The sequence below is a fragment of the Ascidia mentula genome, chromosome 3 (genome assembly GCF_947561715.1).
Source record: "Ascidia mentula chromosome 3, kaAscMent1.1, whole genome shotgun sequence".
NCBI classification, from domain to species: domain Eukaryota; kingdom Metazoa; phylum Chordata; class Ascidiacea; order Phlebobranchia; family Ascidiidae; genus Ascidia; species Ascidia mentula.
Genome location: NC_138568.1, coordinates 18467573 through 18494042, shown reverse-complemented (window position 1 = coordinate 18494042; position 26470 = coordinate 18467573). Strand labels below are relative to the sequence as shown.

At 39.1% G+C, this 26470-nt stretch overlaps 4 protein-coding genes across 4 annotated transcripts; 2 read left to right on the top strand and 2 right to left on the bottom strand.

Annotated features, from left to right (window-relative positions):
* Nucleotides 1-4177: 4177 nt before the first annotated feature.
* LOC145894375 (N-acetyllactosaminide beta-1,6-N-acetylglucosaminyl-transferase-like) lies at nucleotides 4178-9877 on the top strand. The gene is made up of 6 exons (XM_082982940.1): nucleotides 4178-4633; nucleotides 5859-6086; nucleotides 6481-6604; nucleotides 7251-7372; nucleotides 8438-8766; nucleotides 9025-9877. The coding sequence occupies exons 1-6, from the start codon at nucleotides 4281-4283 to the stop codon at nucleotides 9216-9218; spliced, it is 1350 nt and encodes a 449-aa protein (XP_082839066.1). The 5' UTR covers nucleotides 4178-4280; the 3' UTR covers nucleotides 9219-9877.
* Nucleotides 9878-11657: 1780 nt separating this feature from the next.
* On the top strand, nucleotides 11658-14628 carry LOC145894847 (uncharacterized). Its single transcript, XM_082983508.1, has 7 exons — nucleotides 11658-11865; nucleotides 12417-12564; nucleotides 12875-12908; nucleotides 12976-13050; nucleotides 13418-13525; nucleotides 13752-13894; nucleotides 14143-14628. Exons 1-7 carry the CDS (start codon nucleotides 11705-11707, stop codon nucleotides 14395-14397), a joined length of 924 nt encoding a protein of 307 aa, XP_082839634.1. The 5' UTR covers nucleotides 11658-11704; the 3' UTR covers nucleotides 14398-14628.
* A 6550-nt stretch (nucleotides 14629-21178) lies between these two features.
* LOC145895098 (uncharacterized) lies at nucleotides 21179-23609 on the bottom strand. Its single transcript, XM_082983851.1, has 4 exons — nucleotides 23314-23609; nucleotides 22792-22936; nucleotides 22053-22159; nucleotides 21179-21690 (listed from the first exon to the last, which is right to left on the bottom strand). Exons 1-4 carry the CDS (start codon nucleotides 23563-23565, stop codon nucleotides 21439-21441), a joined length of 756 nt encoding a protein of 251 aa, XP_082839977.1. The 5' UTR covers nucleotides 23566-23609; the 3' UTR covers nucleotides 21179-21438.
* A 559-nt stretch (nucleotides 23610-24168) lies between these two features.
* On the bottom strand, nucleotides 24169-25510 carry LOC145895861 (uncharacterized). The gene is made up of 4 exons (XM_082984642.1): nucleotides 25259-25510; nucleotides 24952-25096; nucleotides 24585-24691; nucleotides 24169-24420 (listed from the first exon to the last, which is right to left on the bottom strand). The coding sequence occupies exons 1-4, from the start codon at nucleotides 25508-25510 to the stop codon at nucleotides 24169-24171; spliced, it is 756 nt and encodes a 251-aa protein (XP_082840768.1).
* Nucleotides 25511-26470: the final 960 nt, after the last annotated feature.

Genomic DNA, 26470 nt, shown 5'->3' with positions numbered 1-26470 from the left:
TCTCTTCCAACTACTTTTGTATATTTCGGTGCCGACTAATTGCCCACCTACAACACTATCATTTCCCATCGGTTAAGAACCACTGGTGTAGAAGTGACGCAACCGACAAGAATTCCTTTTTGTGCTTTCCGGGTCATTACTTGCACTGCCGCAAAGTTTAAAGGGAAAAAGTCAGTTTACTTATTTTTGTGTGAGTTGCCTTAATCTATAAAACACAGCATTTGAACTTGTTTGTGGAGATACGAAACCAGAAAACATCGTTTTACAAACGACTTAGCGTTCATTTCGTTGTTGCGGAATAGGATCAAACATTTACTTTAGGACAGCAAATGGTTAGTTTGTTCTCGGTTCAAGCCGTGCACACTAATTCAAAACTTGCAATGTTTGGTATCCTGTTCAACCGTTTCGTACCCTGCTCAACCGTTTCGTACCCTGTTCAACCGTTTCGTACCCTGTTCAACCGTTTCGTACCCTGCTCAACCGTTTCGTACCCTGCTCAACCAATTCGTACCTGCTGTCAAAACATAACATAAAGATCGTAGGCTGATTTTGGGAATAAACGTCGAACAAGCAACACTTTGGGATGTGCTGAAGGAATGGCTGCACCAGTGGTGGGATTCAGCCGGTTGGCACTCGTTCGCGCGAACCTCTTCCTGGAATTTAATGACCTCTAAGCGAACCGGTTGTTGATAAGACATATACGTTTCATTTCGACCACTGTATTCTCGTGGTTACTGTGACATGCCGCTAGTGAGAGAACCGGTTGCAAAAATACTTGAATCCCACCAATGGCTGCAACTGCATGTCAGCACTCACAGGGGGATATAAGGTTTGGTTCTCGTCTTTTTCTGTGGCAGCCGCGTGGAACGCGATGTTCTGTTCTTCGCGATAACTTAAAGCTTAAAAGGCTCAACCAAAGTGAGATTGGGCGGAACGGTGGAAGTGCTGATATCATGTTTTTTGGTAAAAGTACAGTTCCTAATGGCAAAGTACGAACAGTGGCAGTTATTTTTAAGCTTTAAAGTGCACGTTCAGTCTGAGGTTTTATGCTTATGAGTTCAACAGTTGGTTGCGAAAAACCCAACGCTTGATGTGATTTTCAATGATAAGGAAAAATTACGTGGCAAATAGTTTTGTGCATTTGATGCAAGGGTTTGAAAACAACTGTTTTCAATTGATATCGTCCGCACATAGTCAATTCTGACGTAATTTTTGCAATTATCAGACGCATGGAAATGTCAAAAGGAGTGTTTATTATGCATTTTATTAGAATTTAAATTTTATGTTTTGGCAACAAAATATAAATATGATGTGATTACAGTGAAAGACTGCGTTGTATATTAATTCAGCTTTCACGCCAGGTAGCTTTGTTGGTTCACCTGATATAGAGTGAGTCTATTATACGACCGCTGTTTGCTCGTTCTCCGAAGTTCCTATTTTGGGCAACTGCTAAAGTTAATATTGGTGCTTGATAGATAAAACATACATGCGTGTAACACCGCTGTCCTATACCTTGAATGCGGCATTTACTAAGTCATTCTAAGTAAACGCTGCTCTTCTCCCAAAAATTATAGGACAACTGATATGAGGCATATAACGGCTGTTATTGATTTTACCATTGTTGTGTAATTACACAAGCTAAAACTAAAAACGCAGTAAACTTGTATTAAATACGTCAATTTAATATTATCGTTCTTTGACAACAAGAAGCGGGTTTGAAAGTCACAAAAAGGCGGTAATCGTTTTTGTTTGAAAAATCATTTCAAGATAAAATCGCAGCGTCATGGCATATGCAAGCACAAAAGAATTCGGCTGGACAAACACAAAAGAATTCTAGACAATGGATTTCCGCTTAGTCGTATTTTAATCAAGATTCTACCAACATTATTGCCTGGTTGTTCCACGTCATTTTACGAAAAGCACTAATTGTACGAATGATGATATCAACACAATTATTTTATGATGTCTATTGTGAAAGCGGTTTCATTATATTTTTTTTAATTTTCGCTATCACATCTACCTAGCTGCCATAAAACGATACGGGTTATTGTGCCCGACGCCCATGTCAACAGAGATTTCCTCACCGAGAGTAACGACTTGCCGAATAGGATCGCAACCAGTCGCGATGGGTGGTGATGCGGGTTGACGCCTATGACGTAGTACTTAGTATTAGAACCTGGTGGGCTGTATTTCGACGAATCAAAGATTTTATTACGAAACTGTATTGTCAGCTCAACATATTTTTCTTAAAATACGGAAATGATTTTTGGTTACTCTTCTCCAACTCTCAAATTTTCGGATTTTTAGAGTAATTTGGTGTTAAACGCAGCACAAGATAGACTGCATTGATGCAGATGCAGAAACTTTTTTTTTTCTGGTTCATTGACTAGTCAAGTATGCATGCGCGTCGTTATATCTTGTTGCTGGGTTGGGTTTGGCAGCCTTTGCAGGTATTTCGTTGTATTCGAAGTAGTCCCAAGTTTAAATCAGTTTTTGTAGATGCTTTATAAACGCGTCACTACTTATAATTAAACCTCTGCTTACCTTGCAGTGCCGCTATAAATAATTCACATTGCGATCATATTATATTCACCACACTGTCTGGTACAGTCGCTGTCGGAAGAATGTCGTGAAACACTACAGCGTTGCGCCAATAGTAATTGCACAGGCGATTCCTATGTAGTGTTATTTGTCGGCATTAGAATTTGCCATTGGAGAGGTTTTAGTGCAGACGTCCCTTGTGTGCGTTTATCGTGATACTTGTCCTGGTACAATTAAGAAAACTTGTAGAACTTGGACAGTTAGCAGTGGGATACTTGAATCTTGACAAGCTTTTACTTCAAATCCAGAAGAACTGTTTATAAATACACATAAATAGTGTATGTTTTGTATCTCTTTCTAAAATCTATCCTTTGTTCGACATTTGATTAAAAAAAGTTTGCCTCTTTTTCCAATGTTGTCAGCCACAAATGCAACAACTAATTCTTGCATTATGCGCACTTGCAAAGTGTCAAACTAAATTCGCTGTGTAAACTGTTGGTGTTTTAGTTTCAATGGTTAAGATGTTTCAGTCGGTCCTCTCTAGCTATAGGCTATAGCCTAGGTATGAAAGACGTGCCATAAAGCTGTAATATTATTTTAAAGGACTGCATGGTTTCGATGTCTTACTGCCGAATAAGTTTCCCATGATAGCGTTGCCAACAGCCAAGTTTTGCGTAATGAAATAATCGTGAACAGCGCACGGGAAAAGCTCGCTATGTTAAGACATGGTTAAAGCTGTAACAGTATAACCCTGCAGTAGCGATTGGAAATCACGGCGACAAGACGCTGTCTTAGCAATTTTTGTGATATTTTGTGGCGGTATGGAGAGGTGTTACAAAAAACATGCGGAAACATTCCAGTTGTGTCAGAATAGTGGACATTCGCCCACTTGTTATTATAACAGCCGTGTACATCTCCCGGGTATCGTTACGTGGCTAAATAAACAATGCGTTTACATGCATATGAGGCTCGTACATCAGTACAAAAGGTTTACAGACATTTGTATGATTTTGCTAAAAAAAGGTTTAATGATATTTATTCGGAGTACGACTCGCTTGAAAAGTGTTCACATGACGCCTTTCACGGAAATACTTGAATTGAAAGGAAGTGACGCGCTTTAGACGACAATAAGCACGCACCCCAGTAGCGTGGCATGATTGGAGCGGATATATTATATTTTGAGACTTGATACATACAAATTATTGGCAGCCAGTTAGAGCGGTTGTTGCATGGTAGGGAAACTGCTTCAGCGTTTTGCAACATGCAACCAAACAATGCTGGCCTCAATGCTAATACGCATTTCAGCGGAAAATTCTAGATTTATTATTGCCTCTATTGTGCATTAGGTGATAGCAGGAGGAATGGTAAATCTCCTGTATTTAAATCTTGTGCCTGGAGACCATTTACAGGAGAAAAAAGATGAATGTTAACTATAAGTGATAAATATTACAGTATGCAAAAGTTATGTGAAGAATTAGGAGTTGTATTTTGGTAGGTTTTGAGATTAAAGATTACGTCATCATGACGTTTTGCTGTTACTAAGTGTTGAATATTTATTCAACTTCTAAAGTATGTCGACATAAGAATTACTATAGGTAGACCCTTAACATTTGGTCCATTTTGAATACACAGGTTTGAAAGATAATCGAAGGCCTTAGTGTATAGTGTTCGTTAGGTTTCTGTACATGCCATTTTCTTTATAATAATGCTTTTCTGACCGCGTTGGGTTTGGGTGACGAATGGCGTTGTGTTTTAAACGCAAATTCCTACCCGTGGCTGGGTTGATAATCATCCTTGTGACGTCACCCATTGTTTACATCACAATTGGTTGGGAAGGGTCAGTATTTACTCGTCGTCATATCAAGGAATCCGGGAAGTTCCTGCAAGAGTTAAAAGAGGTCGGAGGATCAGAGGCCAGGATGCGAAATCGCGATATTCCGCGGGAGTTTGGAAACTCGGAAGATGATCAGTTGTGCTGGGATCTTCTTCTTGGTGCAGCAGAAGGGAATTCAACCAATCCGCGTCCTGACGTAACGACAGACGAGCAGGTGTGGAAGACAATGCAGGACGGGTGCGACATGTTTAAAAAGAGGTGGGAGACTTTTAAATAAATCACTGTCGTTGCTTTCTATGGTAGCGGTTCTCAAACTTTTTCGCGTTTATAAAAGCTTCACCCCATTTGAGACGAATCAATCATATGAGGACGTTTTGTTACAATGTTTACAGTTTTCTGTCGCAGAACTCTGACCTAACTTGTCATTTGGCTCCAATTTTCCTAAAAGCCACAAACTAAAAACGCACCAGGGCGCCGGGACGCACAGTTTGAGAACCTCGATTCTATGGTGGAAACACATATGTACATTATGTTTTTTACACTAGAGTGTTTGTTAGGCATTGATTAATCCCATGACAGGCGCGTTATGATTTCAAGAAAACCCGGGTTACATTGGTTTGATTTGGTCATGGAACGAATTAATAATAAAATGAGTTCAAAAAGCTCATATTGTTATGCCACTGGGTGCGAGCCGATCGCTGTGTTGTGTGTAATTTCAAGTAAAAGTTTCCGTGCCTAGTCACACTTACGTTTTGTAAATTATTAAAGATCAAGTGCCGAGTACACTGGGATACCACGTACACGACTGTGAAACAAATCAGTCGTTCACGTCCACCATTACTAAAATCTTACATACTTAAAAACTTAAATGGTTTGTGGTCTTGTGTGGCCCTTAGTTAAAAAACTACATTAAAGACCATACTGCTGTAATAGCTTTTGGAAACTAGACATGATGTGATGGTGCTCGATGATATTTTGTATCAATGTCTGGGTCAACATAAAAATTCTCTTAATTTTTTCAGTGATATTTAAGGTTTTGCTGATTATATCCTTGTGCACGCGGCTTCCTTTAAGCCCCAAGTTCCAGTAGATATGTTTGGTTATTCGTGCGTAAATTGCGGCAAGCGTCACTCCCAACCACAGTGCGAAAGCATTTTACCGTGGTTCACTGGGTTTGGTTGCGTGGTAAAGCAACATTTGAGACGATGCGAGGCAACCTTGTGTTCAGCTTTCTGCCTGCGGAAGTACTGACAACCACACAAAGGCCTCATTTGCTTTCAGCGATTGCTTGTCTAGAGTGAGGTTCAACTGTAGCGGCTGAATCTTGTTCGAAAACCTAACATTTTGCACAATTCGTCAAAATTATACAAAATGATGCAATGCAAGTACACACCATTCATGTGAACAGAGGTTAAATATTACTGTTTTCATCAATGTGTATGTGGATGGTAGTGGTTTGAAATAAAGAAATCTGCCGTTTCAGGTTTTTATTCGACATCAACGAGGACCCGACCTATATAACAGATGAAGAAGTTAAATACCCGATTGCGTTTAGTATCTTGGCTCACGAAAACGCAAACCAGCTAATTCAACTACTGAGTGCCATCTATACACCCCATAACGTGTACTGTATTCACTTGGACAGGAAATCTCCTGACGCTTTGAAGAACACAGTCAACAATCTTAATACATGTTTCCCCAATGTTTTTAGGTATGTTACGCATAAATAATTGCGCTACACTGAAAGGGTTCAAATTTGGGATAATAATGCTAATGTAATGTGTGTGAAAAATAAATATTAAAACGTTGCAACAAACTAGCTGATAGCTATAATAATATGTGAATGGCAATAAGAGTTATTTGTTGGGCTATTCTGAGAGGAAATACCAATTTTATTACGAGTTTTATTTCATGGAGTGCGAAATTGTGCTGTATTCTGTTTGTCCAAATCTTACCAAACAATAAAACGATACTAAATCGTTTTATTTCGGAAAAAATATCACAGTTCATTTCGTAACAACCGAAAGTTAACAGTAAACATCAGCCTGTTGGCCCTCATTCTATGTCAACATTATGTGAAACTAAAGAAGTGATTCATAATTTAGATCAATAAAGAGCGAGGACATTGTGTACGCTGGTTTCTCCCGTCTACAAGCCGATATTAACTGTATGAACGACCTGCTGGATCACAAAGTCCGCTGGATTCATCTTATTAACATGTGCTCCCAGGTAACGGAAAAAGTTTAAATGTTGATTATTTAACTTTATAAGACATGGAATTATACAAACAATTACTGTATTTGTTCTTTCGAATGTATGAAAGGTTTGCGCAAAAACGGCCTAAACTTTACTGCGTTGGCAAACATTGCGTTGGATTTGAGCAAACAAAAGAAATGGGAGAATTCTGTTCAGAATCCTTCCATTTCGAGCGATCCTGTCAATAATTCACTGAGTATATTTTCCGTGAAAGGGAAACACCGTTTGTTAAAATGACGACTTCCCCAAGATTTTCTTCAAAAAAGTTCATTATAATTACACCGTCTTTAGAAACAGGTGTTTTTAGGGTTGAATTTGTTGACTTTTGACAAATATATTTCGCAAAAATCATCGTCATACCAGTAAAAAAAACAACGAGAAGGGAAACATTGCACATAGAGACAGAACCGCATACCTCCATGCCACAAACATGCGCTCTTCGTGCAAATAACAGCCTTCGCACATCTAATAGCCAGGTGTGTCACACTCCAGACAGGTTTTAACCCTTGAATTACAAGTTTCCATACAAAGAGAATGGTGGAAATTGTTGATCATATTAGGGCTAGAATAGGGAGTGATTCCCGGAATCGCAATCTAATATTGCCAAGAAAAATTGCAGGATTTCCCGTTGCGCACGAACTTGGAAATGGTTCAACAACTGAAAGTGTTAAAAGGTCGCAACGCAATTGGAGGCCACCCGCCGTCTGAAGGAGAGCTGGAACGAACTAAATATGTTTACAAGTAAGCACTTACATTGACTACTACATGTCGTGTTGGACTTTTCAGGCTGGTTTTGAGGCCCAAAAATAACTAATTCGGGCCCAGTTTGACACTCGGTCACATTTACGACACCATTTTACTATCACCAAAGGTCTTTTTATGACGTCAAGCGCTTCTCCCTACGCACCGACATAGCCTTGTCATAGAATCCCAACCTCCAGATTCGTGTTCTCATATAACGAACAGCGATGATTTCTGGACTTGACTTGAAAAAAAAACAATTTTCGGTCATGTTTGAGTTTTTTTGGACACGGTTACATCTTCACGTTGGCGTAACTCGGATATTCACCTGTCAGCACCTATCGCAGTTCGTTATATTAAAACAGCGCATACATGAATGAAATCATTTGTTATATGTAGCACAATCACGGCAACGTTTATTTCCAGGGTAAAATTAGCTATGTACTTAAGATCAACTTGGTACTTAAGACAATTGTATTTCGCTTTGAAAAGCATCGTTAGTGTCTACTTCAAAAAGAAAGTAGTATATCTGTTATCATAACATTTAGTTATCTGTTATCATAACATTTAGTTATCTGTTATCATAATATTTAGTTATCTGTTATCATAACATTTAGTTATCTGTTATCATAATATTTAGTTATCAACCAGTTATCATACAAGTCTCTGGCGGGCACAGGGTTGTTTTTGTGAAGCTAACCCAAACCAAACATGTCGTTTTACTGGCATTCTTTCCTTAAAACACATGCTTTTCCATGTGGAAAGATATTCGCGTACAATTTAGCTCACTGTTGTTTGTTCCCAGGCAACTCGTGGACGGTTTCAAAATCCCCACACATGTGATAAGCAAACACATTAATAGTAAACATTGCAATTTATAGTTAAGGTATTTGTACTTGTTTGAGTAAACATTGAAAACTATGCCTGTCAAACCTTTTTATTGTTGCGGGTTGGGAAAACCTGTCGTAAACTCATATATCATAACCACGTTACAAGGTCGATGACCGCATGAGATTTACGAGGTTTTTGGCAGAAATTAATGAAAAGCTTATTTTCGCCTCACAGAGTAGGGAATGTGACCCGCAAGAACGCAGTGGTCGAGCGCGCCCTCGTGCGGACAGATCAACTCAAGTCGCCGGTTCCGCACGACATGAAAGTTTTCAAAAACCTCGCGTACAACGTATACGCGCGTCCCTTTCTGCACTGGGCCCTGAGGGTGAGTCAGAAAGCCAAGGATCTCCTTGAGTGGTCGAAGGACACCTACAGCCCTGACGAACACTACTGGCGCATGTTGGATGAGCTAAAAGGCGAGGCTCCGGCGTGCGGCATTAGAACAGATGAATGGCAGGTTTCGCGTCATATACAGTGGTTTGGACCGAAGAAGAAGTGTGCTGGTTAGTTATGGTTATATGGGGTTGCCTTATTTTACGGCTGGCCTACTTTATGTGCGTATCATTGCCTATTGTTTTATTTACTCACACGACCACGTGGTTTAAGAATGTTGCTTAATTTAGGGGTAGTCGACGACTACTTAGCTATAATTAACCTTGAAATATCGTACTGATTGTAGTAATGTGTTATGACACTTTGCTTTTAGGTGATGCGAATTTTTGAACGGAACAAAATGGAATTTTTTTGTCTGTACTTTGCAGGTTACTGGCGTCACTACATTTGTGTGTTCGGGGCACGTGACCTTGAATATCTGTGCACAAGTCACGTGATGTTTGTCAACAAACTCGACTCGAGGTTCGATTCCCTACCGCTCATCTGTTTGCGCAAGTGGCTGGATGAGCGCAAGAGCCACATCCACGCTAGGAACCCACCAAAACTGCCAGTTATTCCTTGATGACGTCATAATGACGTCACCATGGTGATTGTTACGTGGGACCACGAGTGACTTGGTGGCTTGGGCTTATGTGGTGGAAGTTTCGGACAAAGGCTTGTGATCTCCGAACTCCGAAGGCGACAAATTTCGCTTGTCTTGCGGATTCGCACATGCATATGACGTCATGGTGTGCTACGTCATTTTTTGTGTTATATAATGTGTTACATTCCAATATACGTTACATAATGTTATTTCTTCTGGCACTGTTGTTTATCTTAATGTTCTGGTTTATTTGGAAGGTGCAAGATGACGTCATCGTTTGCATCAGGTGGAGTCATTAGTATGTGCAGGATATTTGGTTAGTTACGATTTTTCAAAACAGAAGATACTTTTCCACAAAAACGCCTACCCCAAAGGATCGATGTCTTAACAGCAACGAGATTTAATTTTGTGCTTAAGTTTTCTGAATGTTTGAACATTCGCGATATGTGACATAGCCAACTAACCGATACTGTGAACAAGGGTTTGTGATGTTATTACGGCTCTTGCCTGTGGCTTCATTGCCCGAACTTTCTTAGCCTGCGTGCAATTTTTTTCAATACCTTGCCACAGCATAGGTTTGCACAGGAGATAATTCGTGATCTATGCATTCTATTGAAAATAAAATGTTTGGGAAATTACGAGTTCGATTCGTATTGTTGTGAATAAATACACGGCCGTAATAACAAATGAACATATATGATTCAACTTTCTATCGGTTACTGCGAAAGGTCTTCTGGTAGTTTTCCCACTCTCTCACCACACTTAGTTGTTGTTGCGAAACAAAAAATGAGTCAACAGGTTGTTTCCAATTGCCCTGGAGATACAGTTACAGACAAAATAGAATTTTCGTTGCCCGAAGCAATTTTCTGTCTATGATATAGGATTGAAAAAAGCAAATTGTTTGTCACGTATCCTGGTGAGAACCAAAGTGTGCATTTTTCAACCCACCAGCTTTCTGTGCAAACAACTTTTGGCTGAGTTTAAGGTTTACAATGTTATCTTTGTTTGATCGAAACTTTAACTGATTATAGGCACCAACTTATACGTGCTGGACAACAGGGTATTGAATCAAACACGTATCTATATTAAGAATGAATTACCAAAACACTTCTGAATATAGTCTGTGCAATAAACTTAAAGCCCTGTATCAAAGCCAATATAACAAGCATACACAACTCCAGCCCAATCGTGTTACAGTGATTTCTACAAGCGCGCGAGCACCGAAGGACAGGATAGGTCACGGGGTCAAACCAAAAAAAAAGTAAGAGTATTTCTTGTTTCCACTTTGTTCCACACAATGTAGAATGAAACACGAAATTTGCTTAAGTTTTATTCAAAAGTTCAACGCCTGTCGAACCACAAATATGGAAAATCCTTTTTGAATGTTAAAAAAGTTCAAAATGCACGAAAAATTTTTAACTGCGGCATTGTTTGAGTTGCCTCGAGCACTTTTGTGTTGACGTCGTCGTTCGGCTAAATATGAATATAGATCTTGACATTCCATTGAAACCTGCGGACAGACATCAAGATATTTGATATTTGTCTTTGCCAAGAATAGAGGATGTGGAAAATGTCAGCACAAAAGTTGCAAGATTCGGTTGCGCACTAAAACCAAAATTAAAGCAATGCTTTAAAGTTCATGCCAAGTTTGCGGCAATGGTGTTTGGTGACCTTGATGCTGCAGAGTTGCAGATTATCGAGTACGCGTAAAACTTTCCACAGAGCCTGAAGCGAAACTCACAAAGAAACCGGTGTAATACGTTTTAAATGAAACACAAAATACGTGATTCATCGCACGATTCTAAGTGGGATTAGGATTATAAAAATGCCCACTGCAATGAACAACAATGTTAGTTGCGTTTAAGTGAAGTAGGCGAAGGTTCTGCGGCGCTTCGTAACCTTTAAAATATCGCATCAGCAGTTTTGTTTGCGTCTTTTTTCTTATATTAAAAGGTTAAGCAAAAGAGCCCCGAGAAATTTAATTTTGTTTTACCGGCATGACGGGAATTATGTTTCAGTGCCAATATGTGAATTAATGAATTGTGTAAGTAAAGCGTTTAAGGGCATAAAAATCTATTGACAATCTCACTTTGTCATTTTGTCATGTAAGTTGCAATATAAATGCCCCCCAACCCCTAAAAACATAGGAAAAGCACGAGGTTTAAAGTCTAGAACGGGACTTACCTAAAATCTTGTGCGAAACCGAAATAAAAGCATACAGTGCAGACAAAGTATAGATGACGCCGGTCGTATTATTAATGCTACATACTATTGCTATGTCAGTGACCTGTTACTCTTTTTCTACCTGAATAGCATCGAAAATTAAAAGGTTAAAATTATTTCATACAAATCCGTTTTCGCAGAATAAGATTTTTTGATCTGCTTTTTATTATATTTGTGTTTTGTATTCCTAGGGGTGTTGTTGCCTATTTTGCTTCGTAGGTGATTTATATCCAATAACCGTGATGAGAATCCGGGAAATGGAAGATTTTCACGGCACGGCCACCAGGTCGTTTATAAGAGTGAGACCATTCTTTGCCGGGTTGAAAGCCATCACGTCTCTTGCAGGGATTGCAACTCTATGTCTTACCTGCTTTTATCTGGGATCAGTAAACCGACAAAGCCAGTAAGTGTGCTTAAACTTCGTCAAGAGAAAATGTTAACATGCTTAAAATTGATGACAATAGTACAAGTGTCGATGCATCATGTACAAGTATATGAAAATATAGGTTTGATTACCACCGTGTATGAATGTAGTTTTGTAATCATTCCACTCTGAAAAGCTCTTGGCTTTGTGGTCGGATTAAAAGATCAAGGTCAGTGTTTGCAATGTTCGTGCTGATGGGTTGAAGTCGTCTCTTCATCAAGTTTTAATCTCCTCTAGATATGTCTTAAGTCTATTTTTGTATTGTGACTAACTCCAGACATTTTGTCCAAAGTACCTCAAACCGATTTTACCCTATGGGCGTCTGAAAGTTGGGACAAGTGGGACATTTGCCACCACCCTGGAAAACGAAAACTAATACATATCTATCAAGGCAGGAAACCGTAAAATTTCCCCGCCCATTTCTTTTTCTGCGTACGACCATGTTTTCCCCTTTGAATTTTGTCGAAATTTGAGGAAACTGCCGCGTTTCGTGAATTCGCACTCTTATTTTTACCATTTGTGTTGCAAAGGCTTGAAGTTCATGAGGTTGACGCCCTGAAAAATCTGCTTGAAAGCGAAGCAGTTGCCGGGCGCGCTAAAAGAAGTGCAGAAAACTTGGATTCGGCGAACGGAGCTCCTCTGCTAAAACGATTGGAAAAACGAAGTGCGAGCGAGGAGGTGAGGAAACCTTAACAGCGAAACTGGTAATAGTTTAAAATCTCGTTTTGTCTCGAAAAAGGGAAAACAGTTTTTTGTTGCTGGCGTGATTATCACGTGACGTGTTGCTCACGTGTCCTGCTTGGTTTGTACCTGGGAAATTTTTGGTACAATTTATCCATAGCCATGCTGTTAGCGTCTTGCAAAAATAAAGTCTTCTGTTGGTACATGAGCATTTAACCTTTAAGAAAACTTGATATATGAGTCATGCAATGGATCCCACTGTAAAGAATAAAGAAGTTTTATTACACAATACAAGCAATATTTTTAGGTGCTTCCCGTAACTGTGAAAAAGCGAACATTCGGTAAGATTTGGAAATACAGATATTGTGTGAAACCTTCTTTTTCCGGTTTTTAAAATTGTAATTTCAGAGGGTGGCGTGACATACACTAGATGGGGTAGAAGAGACTGTCCAACTTCTGTAGACACGAATCTCGTTTACACAGGTTGGCTTTCGGGTTTATTAATTCCAGTGTTTAAAACGTGGAAAATTATAAGAATGTCTATTTGTGCCTTTCCAACGATGTTAGAGTTAATTTGAAATTAATTAAAAAAAGACACATACTTTGAAATTAAACTTGTTTGGACCTAAAACTTCTAAATCGCGTTTTTTAATTGTGCATTCTGCATTCCCTTACCGCTTTTGTGGGCGCTTGGTCGCAACTCAGTGAGATAGTTCACAGCACTGATGATGAGCACAGCAGTGTTCGAAACATTTGTTTATATTGATCAGCATATTAGTTTTGGCTTTTTCAATTGATTGTAAACTTGGACAGAAAAGTGAAATTTGACATTGACGTCATTTTGTTTAAGGGGTCGCTGCCGGAAGCCACTACACCCACACTGGAGGCGGCGCCAACATGCTTTGTCTCACTTATAATGTAACATACGAGGAAGGAAGGTTTATCAATGGATTTCAAGGTAAAACATTGTAATCTATTCCGAAGATGCTTGTTCCTATTCTACCCTTCTGGTGTAAAATATATCCTTTGAGAAGTAACTCGACTGCGTATGTCCGTGAAATTTTGACGTTAACTAAAAACTGTCTGCAAGCAAGAAGTGTTTTCCAGCTAATAAATTTGTTTTATTTCACGATTTTTTCTGTGTTACTTCACGAACTTTGACTTTGCTCTACTGTGTTTTACAGATAGTTCTTACTTATACGGGGTTGAGTACAGAGTTCCTGCAGCGTTAGATGGTCTGTGGGACTTCACCGCTACTGAAGGGGTTGACTTTCGTTTGCACGCGATGCCGTGTGCAATCTGCATGGGTGTTGCAAGGCTTAATCAGGTAAACCAATGGATGTTAAACAGTTTATTTGAATGGCAAAATATTGTCTGTGTTGCTGCATAATGGTTGTGCAGCTGCTTATAGCACTCGTCTGGAAACTAAATTTGCCTTCTCCATAAAGTTGCGATTCGACAAAACTGATATAACTACCATGGATGATAATATTCGCACAGACGCTGTTAACATGCTGTATAATCAGGGGTTCCACAAAAACTACAACAAAACTAAACACTTATGATTCTTTACAGCTGATGATTCCAGGTGGGGATAAATGCCCTCCAGGTTGGGTCAAAGAGTATTCCGGTTACATACTTTCCAACGCTCATGGCCACAAAAGCAGCGGTGACTACGTTTGCGTTGATGACGTCCCACAAGTTGTGCCAGGTTCGGGCGGGGACCAGGCCGGTACTTTGCTGTACATGGTGGAAACCCAATGTCCTTCTCTACAATGTGAACCCTATGTTAACGGGAGAGAATTAAGATGTGTTGTGTGCACCATATAAGCACTCATATATGACACAACTGAGAGTCTAAATGCTTGAAAATAAAACTAACCTTCCGTTTACTAATGAGAAAGTGTAATGCAATTATAACTTGTGACGCTTTTCCATATAATTTGCATAGCTCGTTCTTTTTCGCTGAAATCATGAGCGATTGGGAAATTGTGGTTGTATGTGTTGCAAATGGTAAGGAATTGACTTCATTTGTTTCTGACAATAAACACATCACTCGATGCATATACGATATTATTGTCCTTCTTTCTAGATTCCAACCTATTTACGATCCGTTCTCGTGTGGAGGAGCCACATTCAGCATAGAGATAAACTTCCTGTTTGGTTTCAGTTAGGCCATGTCATAGAATTTCACACCCAACAACTTAGCTCTATGGCAGAGCAGTGTGATGACTTGTGCTCAATTTATGTTCACCAAATATGTTTAAAACTCGGGGATTTAGTTAAAGGACAGCTGTTCAGCCAACATGTTGTTTGAGGCCTAGTATTGACGTTTTTTTTTAATGTTTATTGCTTTCAAGTTGTTTCACAACACTAGCGGATTAACTATACGAAATGGAACCAATTTGATACGTTTCCGTTATATCATTTCACAATGTTTAAGAATAGGAAATTAATCCCAACAACATTATTGTGAAGAACATTTTAACCAATTTACAAGTGGGTTTGTCATAAAAGAATGCACCTTTTTTAAAATGTTCATGGACCATCTCTAAAGAAAAAGATGGAAAGTACAAAGATGTAGCTCTTTTATTTAACGTGTAAAGGAACGCGTATGGGACAGAAGATGGGAACATGCATATATGTCTGCAAACTGTTTGATTCCTAAATCAGATTGGTGCAGTTGAGTCTGTGCTACTCCGCGGTGTTCGACTTAATTAGTTTGTTTACATTGAAACCTATGATTTTGTTTTGACAACGTAAGAGAGAACTCTTTAAGGTTTCATCGCTTTAAGTTTGGGAGCGCCAAATTGTGGTAGATGTAAAATAAGAAAAAGGGAGTTCTGTGTCAAAATTGTATGATGGTTGTCACATTTGTGAAAACAGCTAAGTACAATCATTTGTAGGAACGAACTTCAATTCAAATTATGTTTTTAGCATATCGTCAGCATCGGTTTTGCGACGTGGCCAATTGGTTCATAAAACCTGTGCGATTACATCATGCACCAACCGTATGGATGTATTTACTTGCATAGCACTATTTAGAACCCGTGGTATAGAAAAATAATATTTAAAAATACATCAAACATGATCCAACCAGAACAAGGTGGCAATTAGATACATAATATATATATATATAATGCTGAATGTTTGTTAAAGTTTAAGAACCTAAATTTTAGTCATCGCTTACCTAAAGCTTTTATTATTCGTTATTTTTATATGTATTTTTTCTTCCGATTAGTAACTTTTAACTTTTACCCGCGACGTAACATTAGATCGCGTCCACGGCAATTTGGGAAGTGGCGCGCGCAGTTTCCGTGTTATGTGGCCACGTGACCAACTCACGTCATCGCTTTTTTCTCACAATGCAGCAGCGCCGCACAAGCCACGCGATCTATTACTTAAACCACAGCCGAGCCGATAGCGCTATTGGATCCCAAACAGTTGTTTTGGCCATAGTGCGCTCCACGTGGTTCGTCTGTGTTGATTTGTACCTAGTTTGGTACCCAACATATTGACGATTGACCGAAAGGTACCACAAAGTGGAAATCTGTGTGCCTGCTAGTCTACCAGCTAGCACAGTGCCACTTCAACAGCTGCACTGATGAGACCTTACAGGTGGAAACAGTGCGTGTACAGACCCTGTCTGCAGCTCTCATTGATTACTATGGCTCTTTTGCGCATACAAACCGCAGTGTATTTACATTACCAAGGTGTTTTTATTGCTTTGTATGTGCGATTCTGGATTCTATATTCTGCATTTTCGCCGCAATGACGAAATCTGAAAGTATCACCTCATATGTGAAGCTGCACTATGGGTTTAGTGTGATATCAAGTACTGAATTTTGCAGACCCAGTGGGTAATATGCAGAAATCCGAACAGGGCGATTCAAAAACACCTTTTTATTTATTTTTTTTCAATGTGGATTTTTCACAACAACAAGCATTCCAGTTCTATTCTTCGTCCTTGTCGTCATTTGCATCTGTAAAAACACGTTCATTGGATTCGATTGCGCATGCCTACAATATACGTTACGCTGGTCTTATATTAAAGCATTACTTTCAAGATACAACCATTGTAATTTCCTATGTAACAGAGCAAGCAACAAACCATTGTAATTTCTACGAGGTGTGAATGCGTCGCTAGGGATATGGTTGGGTAACTCCTCACGGCCAACATCTTCTGGGTCCATTTTCCGTGCGCTACAATCGAGAAACATATCCGGTGCGAAATAACTGAATCCCACTGCTGATTAGGACCAAAAATTATTCCCCAAGCATAATCTTGGCAACAAACAACCGACTCGTATACACTGTCTTTTTCCACGGTCCAAAAAAAGTTATTTCATGTTTCTTATTTTAATATGGAATAAAATTGAAATGAAAGCACGCTATCCACGTCATATTACATTGTTTCATTAAATATTTCAGTGATAAACATATCGAAGACCACTGTTTCGACCTGTAAGGTTAGCTCGGCCATCAGTACGCAGCTCAAAAACCCGTATTATTGGCTCCTTAACTATTAAGATAAGCATTTCGTATACACAGGTTATCCAATCCAAACTACTTACTCTACGCCACCAAAATTTCCACCAGCAAACATCAGCATTAAACATGCCACAAACAAAATGAATTTTTTCAGGACTAGAATGATTTTTTCCCAAATTTTTTGCAAAAAAATATAATACGAGGTCTCCTTCTTAAGTCGGTGAATGACTATGAGTGCCTAACTGGGAGCAAGCGTTAATATAACATATTTTATTACAACTACGTGGCCTTTCTGTTTGGGTAGAACCACGTTAGAAGCGTTTGAAGGGTTGAAGCATGTGACAAATGTGGTCAACCGTCCCCCCCAAACCTTAGCATGCGCGTAAACATAACAAGGAAGTAGAATGCGCTATCCCACAATCAAAACAAAGGAATACGACTGACGAAATTTCCAATACTGCAAAGAAAAAAGTACACTGACAAGTTACTAAACGCAAACATTGGACAACATATCGTTATTCTAAGGAAATTTTTATAAAAACTTGCCTGGATAAACTCTGTGATATTTAAAGATTGCATTTAACATTTTCAACAGCTTAACACCAGCCTTAAAACTGAATGATGGAAAAAAATTAATGAATAAGCCGCCGAGGATGGGGGAAAGCGTGCTGGTGAGTATGTAGACCCTTATAGTGTTGATCATGTATCACACAATACCGGTCTAAATCTTGATTTCCTTATCAAACTATTATGAATTACAAAACAGACTTTGAAGGGAAGATGGAAATATTTCTTTTGTTGCAGAAAAAAAGCAACATTTTGACAATAAAAGCAACTCACATTCCTTGACGTTATGATATTGAAAACCTTATCAGTTAACTTTTCGCTTCCAAATATTTCATAACGCACGCCGTCCTTTAGTTGTTGTCATTCATACACGTAGGTTTTGTGCTGTACGGTCGATAACATATGCCATAGTTTTCGGCTGATCATTTCCTAAACCCGCAAAAAGTTGCGGAAATCAAATCATTGTTGTTACAAATTCTACTGTTAACAAATTCTACGTGCTCTAAGTTAACCGGTCTCAGTCAGTACTTGTTTCGGTGAAGTTCGTACTCATTTGCGGTTTCATGCAGCTTCTATGGTGACTGTAAGTCTAATAACATTTAGTTCTTTGACGAAAAAACTTTATTTTTAGGAAATTTATGTTTAAAGTGTCTGATCATACTCCAGTCATGAACAAGTTCGTTGTACATGTGGCAAGTTTAGTGCTCATGTTTTCATGCATCCATTGTCAAGAAGCAAAGTAAGTACGTTGTTGCAAAACACTTTACTCCCGTTGTGGGTTTAAATATTTGTTTATTTAGGCCCCCAGCTGACCGATATGTTGGGCCCTCAGCTGACCGGTATGTTGGGCCCTCCGCTGACCGATATGTTGGGCCCTCCGCTGACCGGTATGTTGGGCCCTCAGCTGACCGATATGTTGGCCCCTCAGCTGACCGGTATGTTGGGCCCTCAGCTGACCGGTATGTTGGCCCCTCAGCTGACCGGTATGTTGGGCCCTCAGCTGACCGGTATGTCGGGCCCTCAGCTGACCGATATGTTGGCCCCTCAGCTGACCGGTATGTTGGGCCCTCAGCTGACCGGTATGTCGGGCCCTCAGCTGACCGATATGTTGGGCCCTCAGCTGACATGGATGTTTGGCCCCCAGGTGTCCAGTATGACGGGCCCTCAGCTGACCAGTATGTCGGACCCTCCGCTGACCAGTATGTTGGGCCCTCAGCTGACAGAGATGTTGGGCCCCCAGCTGACGCAGGTATATTGTTTTGTACATAAGTTTGACCCTACGACAATATTTCGTTTACAGCATGACTAAAAAAGCAAATTTACAGCAGGATGACTCACTAAAATGGTTGAAACATGGAACATTATTTTTTCAATACTGGTTTACTCATATTTTGTCTACAGATGGACGCGACGTAGCTCCCTGAATGCGGTCAGCTCGTAATGTGTCAACAATTAACAGGTTGCACAGGAGAATACCTATTTCGGTTGCTTGGCTTGCAAACAATAAAAATAGAACAACCGAAATTTGTTTGTTATTTTTAGTCTGTTGAGTCCGCTACTTTCAATGTTAAACTTGGGATATCACCATAAAGACGCGTGGGATGCTTGGTGTCAAGATTTTTGTACATAAATTGATGTTTTTCAAAACTATGCGACGTGATTATGTACATAACATAAAAATCTATGAAAAATATGTCAAACTCGCGAGCTTTTCAACACAGAATATTACGTGTACCGAACATAGGTTTAATCGGGACGCAGTTGTATTACTTTCCTTCGTGTGTAAGTTAAACGCGTTTGATTCATTTTCAAAATTTTACTTTTCCCTATATCACGTGTTCAAAACCCCGGCGAAAACCGTGCTTTCTTGTACATAAAAAACCGTGCTTTCACGCACATGAAAAACCGTGCTTTCACGCTAAATAAGCTTGCTGGGAACATAAAACAAAAGCCCACGAGAAGCAAAAAAGTATTTCATGGGAAATAAGGCGTCAAAACAAGATAATAATTCTTTTCAAGACAAGTAGGTAACGATTTTTTTATGACTACGTGGCCTAAACAAATATTTCCCGCCACCGTATGCTTTGGTAGAACCACGTTAGGAGCGGAAGGGTTTAAGCATATGACATATGTTTCAACCGTACACCCCAACATTAGCATGCGCATAAAATTAACAAGGATCAAATGTTGGTTACTGCTGGGCTTGATATTGATTTCATCAGATTTGAACTATCACCACACCACTCGTTAGGTACTACTTTGTATTTTGTGTTGCCTTGTTTATAAACTAAATCTATTCATAAACCGATATTTTGATGGTAGAAGCAGTGCAACAACAGACATTTCATGGCGTATTAGGAGCTATTAAACTCGCTTTCTTCTCCGTCCACACTTGCATCTGTAAACATTAATTGGTGTTGGTTTGCAAAAACTAAAGCTTAAAGCAAGTCGACAGGCAGGATACCATGGTGTGTATCTTGACGATTCCGGTTAGATGCGAATTCGCCACCGGGTACTTGGTCCAGAAATTGATCACTATCTCTATCCCAACCTTTTCCATTTACTCTGCAATTTGTTTACAAAGTATTTAAAAATATATTCTTACCGTCCATAGACCTATGAGTTATAAATTCAACAATTGATTTGTTTCCTAAACATTATTATGACCAAACAATATACTTATTCGAACCGCGATAGTAAAACACTAACAAATATACCCTATGCTAAGTACTTATGGTTTAGTTAAACATTTTAAGACTGTGTCAACCAAACAAGATTTTCTTCTATAAAAAATCAAATTTTACTGAACGCTATTCAATTCTCATGACTTCGTTTAATGAAACTTTAACGTGTTTCATTGATCAATATATTGTTAGTTCAAAAGAGGTTATATGTCAAACCACACACTTACTCTCTGCAAGGAATCATCGTTATTAAACAGGCCACACATACCAGAAATTTAATCATCGTGGAAGTAATATCAGAACTTTGATACCTAAATTTTCCCTAAAAAAAAGCACCTTTCCACATAAATAAGTACGAAAACATTAAACCGGCCTAAGCTGTAAAACCCACCCAAACAAAAGCTGGCTAATGTAAAAGGGAGATAGTTAACAACAGAATTTAAAACAATGACCACCTCCAGCTTCGGCGTGACCGGATTAAAAAACATATGATATATGTCGCAGTCAGAACGGGCAAAATCTGTTTATAAGTCTGATGCAAAGGCGATTGAACGGATTGAATTATTTTCAAAACTCTGATTTTAACCTTGAGAGCCATAAAACCCTCGATTAAATGAAACCAAAGCGTTATTTTGATAAACATGAATTTAAGTAAAGTGACTAATCAATGTAACATAGCAAGGAACTTAGAACTGTAAAACCTATATGTCAATTCTTTTCCTAAAAGAAAAAAAAGATTGGTCGCAAAATCCCTGATGGTTGATATATCCGAAACATGAAACCAATAATATGGTTAGGTTTAAACAGTGGCCATCTGTCTGCTGTTCAAGTAATTTCGCTGCAAACAAATATAGAAAAAAATGGTGTTCATTATTATTGGTTAAATTCACCCAAGAAAAGTCACGTATGGCTGGTTAAAGGGAGGAAGAACTTTAAATAGAATTTATTACAATGGAATTTTCTTTCCCGCCACTTTGTGCTTAGGGAAAACCGGATTCGGGGCGCATCAGTCGAAACATATGACGCAAGTTGTCCAGAGTGTATATGTAAGACTGACATGGACACACCAGCAATCAATGTCCAACGTTCGTAGCGAAAGAAAATAACTTTTGTAAATGAAGGGTGAAGTTTAAACAAACATTTCTGTCAACTTGTAACAAATGAATACAAACAACACAAACAAACACGCCATAGAAATCATAAGTTCCGTTTCAATCCGCTGCATTGCAGGGTGTTTTTCGCGCCTGTATTCATCCAACAGATCACATCCCTTATTCTTGTGTGGAAAAGGTCGGTCGGGGACTGGAAGGTCCAGGAAATCACACAGTGGTTTCCAACCTTCCCTCACTTCGTATATTAACAGTTGCTCTTCAGGAACTATCTAAGCATTCCAGATATAGTTAGTACATTAAAAACAGAAGATTCAATTTATATGAACTGCAGACAGATGGCAACTTTTCCGACCTATAAGAGTTCATCAGTGCAGCTTATGGTGTGACTCTTCTAGACGAGTTTGCCGACCATACGGTCAGGCAGAAACTTCCACTTTGTGGTGACTATGCAAATCACCGTCACCCACCAATATTTACGGGTCGAAACAGTGGCTATCTGTCTGCAGCTAACAGAAATCATAATATTGGCTCCACTTTGTTAAAATAGAAGATTAACTATTTGGTTATCTTCCACACTTAAAACCACTGTTTATTATTTGTGCAGTTTTAAATTATAGCTGATTGTTCGTACTTGTTTTATGTTGCGTTCGTGTCTCCTCTTAAAACATGTCAGAGCTTCGTCGCAAAGCGGAATGCCTATAAAGTTCGGCCACCTTTTGTATCTTGCAAGAAAATGATCTGTGTAGAAAAATTCCTCGTCAAAAGTTGTGAAAAAAAAACTTGTTGTGCATTTTCAGTTAGGGTCAAAGGAGGTCAAACAACGACACGAGGGAAAATACAGTTTGCCGAATAGCTGCACGTCTGTCTCTCGGGACGACATTACATACCACTAAATAGGCTATACATTATCACTGTTACGCTCTCGGTGTTGGATTAAGGCTCTGTTGACCCTAAGGCTGTTTGCAATGAGTGGCCTGCAAATACACATAGATTACGTTCATCAAGAATAACAGTACAAAAACAATACAGAACACGGCAAAGTCGTCAAAAATTTGTGAATGAATTTAACTTTCGCAGAAAACATCAAAGGCGCTTTAAATCTGAACTTCAGGCATGAAGTAAATCATGCGTCGTGGTTTATTCGCAGGCCCTAAGGCAAATATCTTGTTTATCTTATAGTAAATCAAGCAATGCACGCCTTAACAGCAGCTGTGAACGATATAAGAGAGGATTCCGTTTAATTGCCCGCAGCGAGAAACTTGTTTTAGTGTTGTATTAAACATCCTAGCTCAGGAGTGTCCGCCTGTTATAGTAGTACTTTGTTATAGAAGCGATCGAATGACCAGTATATCTCACAGCATTGCCCTTACCGCATAATACAATATGTGATTGCGCCTTCAATCCAGTGTAAGTAAGAATGCGCGCGAGACGAAACTTAAAATCGGCTCCAATCTTCTCCACATGGTTTTTCCAGCTTCGCAACCACACATCATCTTCTCGAGTTATCAGAATGACCTGAAAAAAAAGGTTTTTCAAATATGTCGTGACGTAACAAATTTACAACCTTGCACGCAAGATGACGCTTTATTGAACAACTCACGTAGTAGGCCTTACATTTACTCAGCAAGAATGTTGTGAGTGACAATCGCATTCTCAATGCACATATTAATATTTGAGCAGCACTGGCGAGTTCAAAGCAAGGGCTTTCGATGCAAAGGATATATTTGACAATAACTTATTATAAAAACTGTTTGAAATGTCACAGTACAGCAGAACCTACAGTAATCAGTGCCGATTTAACCACCAGACCAACAAGGTACGTGCCTTATTCAAACATCCAGGCAATCGCAAAAACTTTACGCAAACATTTGATGGTGTGAATATGTAATAACCTTGACGTCAGGAAATGCATCGAATATTTCCTCCCAGTAATAGTTGCACGGACTATCAACAACAGCGTCAACATTCTCATACATTCGCCTCATGTCCTCCATCTTAAAACCATCCCTGACTTGCTTCTCCCAATCTTCACCGAGGTAATATAAGTTCTCCATGAAATCGTAAACCTCGTATCCTAGCAACGTTAATGCTGTTGCCATGGTTTTAGTTCCAGTTTTTGCCAAACCGGCCACCAACATCTTCATCTTTACGACGGTGTTTATGTCAAGTTCAACTGCTGGGCCTGTTATGTAGTGATCATAACAAGTTACTGCATGCAATGGAGCGTGTAAGACGAAAGAAAAAAAGCACTACACAAAAGTCTCGCTCAAACCTTGGCAATCGAACTTGTTCATGTAAAAGGTGCATCGGTATTTGCAACAAAATACACTTCGCAAACTTAAAGTCTTTAGAAAATTTACCAACTAAAAGTAGTTTTAAAACGTTGCTCTTTAGTTTTGAAAAAAAGGCAAAACATTCCTTCAAATTTTCACATTTTATTGGTGATGTCATCAAACGGGCAACGCTGCATATTGATGAATTGATCTGATTCGTGCTGATATGTTATTTGGTTAAGTCATGTGCAGCCCAACCAGCAGAGCATTAGCCGGGTCACACAAAAAGTTCACAAATCAAATCATTTGTATTTCCTGCAAAAAACTGCTACGTAAGTTTCTTCTCAATCACAAATAATATTATAAAGATCGGAAACCCAAAGGTTTCATTCACACACAGAATTACTTTTTACGTTTAGTTTGCCACGAAACAAAGTAAGAAAAATGTTTTGTTTCGTTAAAAAACACGTCAGTTCACATCAGCATTTCCGACACCTTGTAACAACTCCAAACCAACAAAATAAACAAGCACAACATAGAAATCAAAAGCTCAGTTTTAATCCGTTGCATTGCAGGATGCTTTTCGCGTCTGTATTCAGCAAATAGAAGAGAACCCTTATTCTTATGTGGAAAAGGTTGATTGGGAACTGGAACGCCCAGGAAATCACACAATGGTTTCCAACCTTCATTCACTTCATAAATTAGAAGCTGGTTTTTGGGGACGATCTAAAATTTCATAAAAAAACAGATCAGACAAAATATGTCAAAGATGTCGATATGCAAAGAGATCATAAAGCTCACAAGAAAACTTAAGAATGAATTTTCAGATTTGAATCTCAGAAGATAATGATTGTTGGTAGGCCTATCCATAAAATACTCATACATTGTACCTGTTTCACATTTCGTTCGTGTCTCTTCTTAAAACGCGCCAGAGCTTCGTCGCAAAGCGAAATGCCACAATAGTTCGGCCACCCTTTGTATCTTGCAAGAAAACGATCTGCAAATATGAACACATTGAAAAAAAAAATTTATCACTGTTATGAGCAGTTTCTAGATAGCAAATATACGGGCACTCGATTTAACCTTCTGCATAAATTGCATAAAATTATATTGTTACATCCCCAGCGTCACTGACTTTATCAGAAGTTTAAACGTAAAAGGTGACATGTTATCTTTTCCATGTTAAACAGGTACTTCGTATACATACTGGTCAACATTATTTTAACGAAACCAAAGGCCCCAAACCAAAGCTCTCACCGCATATTAGTATATGAGATTGCATCTTCAATCCAGTGTAAGTTAGAATGCGCGCAAGACGGAACTGAATGTCGGTTCTTAAATTCTCCACATGGTTTTTCCAGCTCTGTAACCACGTCTTTTCTTCACGGGTGGTCAGAATGACCTAAAATATATGGTTATAAAACAGGAAATAGTGAGAAGTTATCATAAAATTTAGAGACCCCCTTCTACTGCAACAACAACGAAAGACACTTATGGGCTTAAGTTCAATATTTTACAAATTTTCAGAAGTGGAAACAACTTCAGTTCTAAAAAATTGTTGCACCTTGACGTCAGGAAATGCATCGAATATTTCCTCCCAGTAATAGTTGCACGGACTATCAACAACAGCGTCAACATTCTCATACATTCGCCTCATGTCCTCCATCTTAAAACCATCCCTGACTTGTTTCTCCCAAACTTCGCCGAGGTAATAAAAGTTCTCCATGAAATCATACACTCCATACCCGAGAAGTTTTAATGCTTCTCCCATTGATGTTGTACCAGTTTTGGCCACACCCGCAACCAACAATTTCATACTTTTGTTTTGCTACAACCGAGTAAAATTAGAGCCTCGCCCTTTGATAAACAATAAATACAAGTTATCAAAAAGAATTCGCGTTTTCAGACCTTCATTCTAATTAAGTCATTTGATACATCGAAGAATACGAAATTTTAAACTCCAGCTAAAAATGAAAAATTCACCCAAGTTAACGCCGACTGAGGCTGGTAAAGCGAGAGTTAATAATAGAATTCATAACAATGGAGTTTTTTCCCGCCACTTTCAGCATGGTGGTCATAAGAGCACCATTCGGAACATGTGACATATGTTGTAATCCGAACGCTTTGAAACATAACTCGCGCAATAAGGACAGCTTTAGGGAACGTAAAGACTGATTATGTCAACACCCCATAAATTGTGAAAGGAATTTCCTGATAAATCCTTATATTCAGTGTATCTTTGCAAATAGAAAACCTGAATCTTGTTCTCCTTACCGAAGTTTTGCGATCAAGCTGTGCCGTTTCATTTTTACACCTTCTTAACAATTCTGATAAGCTGCTGTACAAAGACGCCCGGTGTTGGAAACCATTTGCAGGGATTAGTTAGTTTCCAATTTCTGCCATTTCCCTTCTGATGGCGCAAACGCATTGAATCTTTGGGAAAACAAAGGTCCGTTGGCTAACAATTGCCTGAATATAAAATCGCCTCTCCACAGCATTAACTGGCAATCAGTGTAATGCGAATAAACAGTTGGTTATCGGGCTTGTACGAATGAATCCCAAGCAGCCGAACAGCTGGATGCGTCTCAGATATGATAGCAGTGTGCTGTCACAGAAATAATTTAGAATCGAATTGAAGATGTAACGATTGATCTGATTGACGATCTGACTGATTGGAATATGTAAGTTTGCACTGCGATTTAACGCTCCGATCACGTGACATAATAGAGACACTAAGAAGAGGAATGCGATGTTACACAGTTACAATTGAAACCCA

Coding starts and splice junctions, on each gene's coding strand:
- LOC145894375 (XM_082982940.1), top strand. CDS start 4,281: ATGGCGTTGTGTTTTAAACGCAAATTCCTACCCGTGGCTGGGTTGATA. Junction 4,634..5,858: donor TGCGACATGTTTAAAAAGAG/GTGGGAGACTTT, acceptor CTGCCGTTTCAG/GTTTTTATTCGACATCAACG. Junction 8,767..9,024: donor ACCGAAGAAGAAGTGTGCTG/GTTAGTTATGGT, acceptor TGTACTTTGCAG/GTTACTGGCGTCACTACATT.
- LOC145894847 (XM_082983508.1), top strand. CDS start 11,705: ATGAGAATCCGGGAAATGGAAGATTTTCACGGCACGGCCACCAGGTCG. Junction 12,565..12,874: donor AACGAAGTGCGAGCGAGGAG/GTGAGGAAACCT, acceptor CAATATTTTTAG/GTGCTTCCCGTAACTGTGAA. Junction 12,909..12,975: donor TGTGAAAAAGCGAACATTCG/GTAAGATTTGGA, acceptor TTGTAATTTCAG/AGGGTGGCGTGACATACACT.
- LOC145895098 (XM_082983851.1), bottom strand. CDS start 23,565: ATGAAGATGTTGGTGGCCGGTTTGGCAAAAACTGGAACTAAAACCATG. Junction 22,937..23,313: donor ATGCATTTCCTGACGTCAAG/GTTATTACATAT, acceptor CTTTTTTTTCAG/GTCATTCTGATAACTCGAGA. Junction 21,691..22,052: donor ACGAACGCAACATAAAACAA/GTACGAACAATC, acceptor TGGAATGCTTAG/ATAGTTCCTGAAGAGCAACT.
- LOC145895861 (XM_082984642.1), bottom strand. CDS start 25,510: ATGAAATTGTTGGTTGCGGGTGTGGCCAAAACTGGTACAACATCAATG. Junction 25,097..25,258: donor ATGCATTTCCTGACGTCAAG/GTGCAACAATTT, acceptor CATATATTTTAG/GTCATTCTGACCACCCGTGA. Junction 24,692..24,951: donor ATCTCATATACTAATATGCG/GTGAGAGCTTTG, acceptor TCATATTTGCAG/ATCGTTTTCTTGCAAGATAC.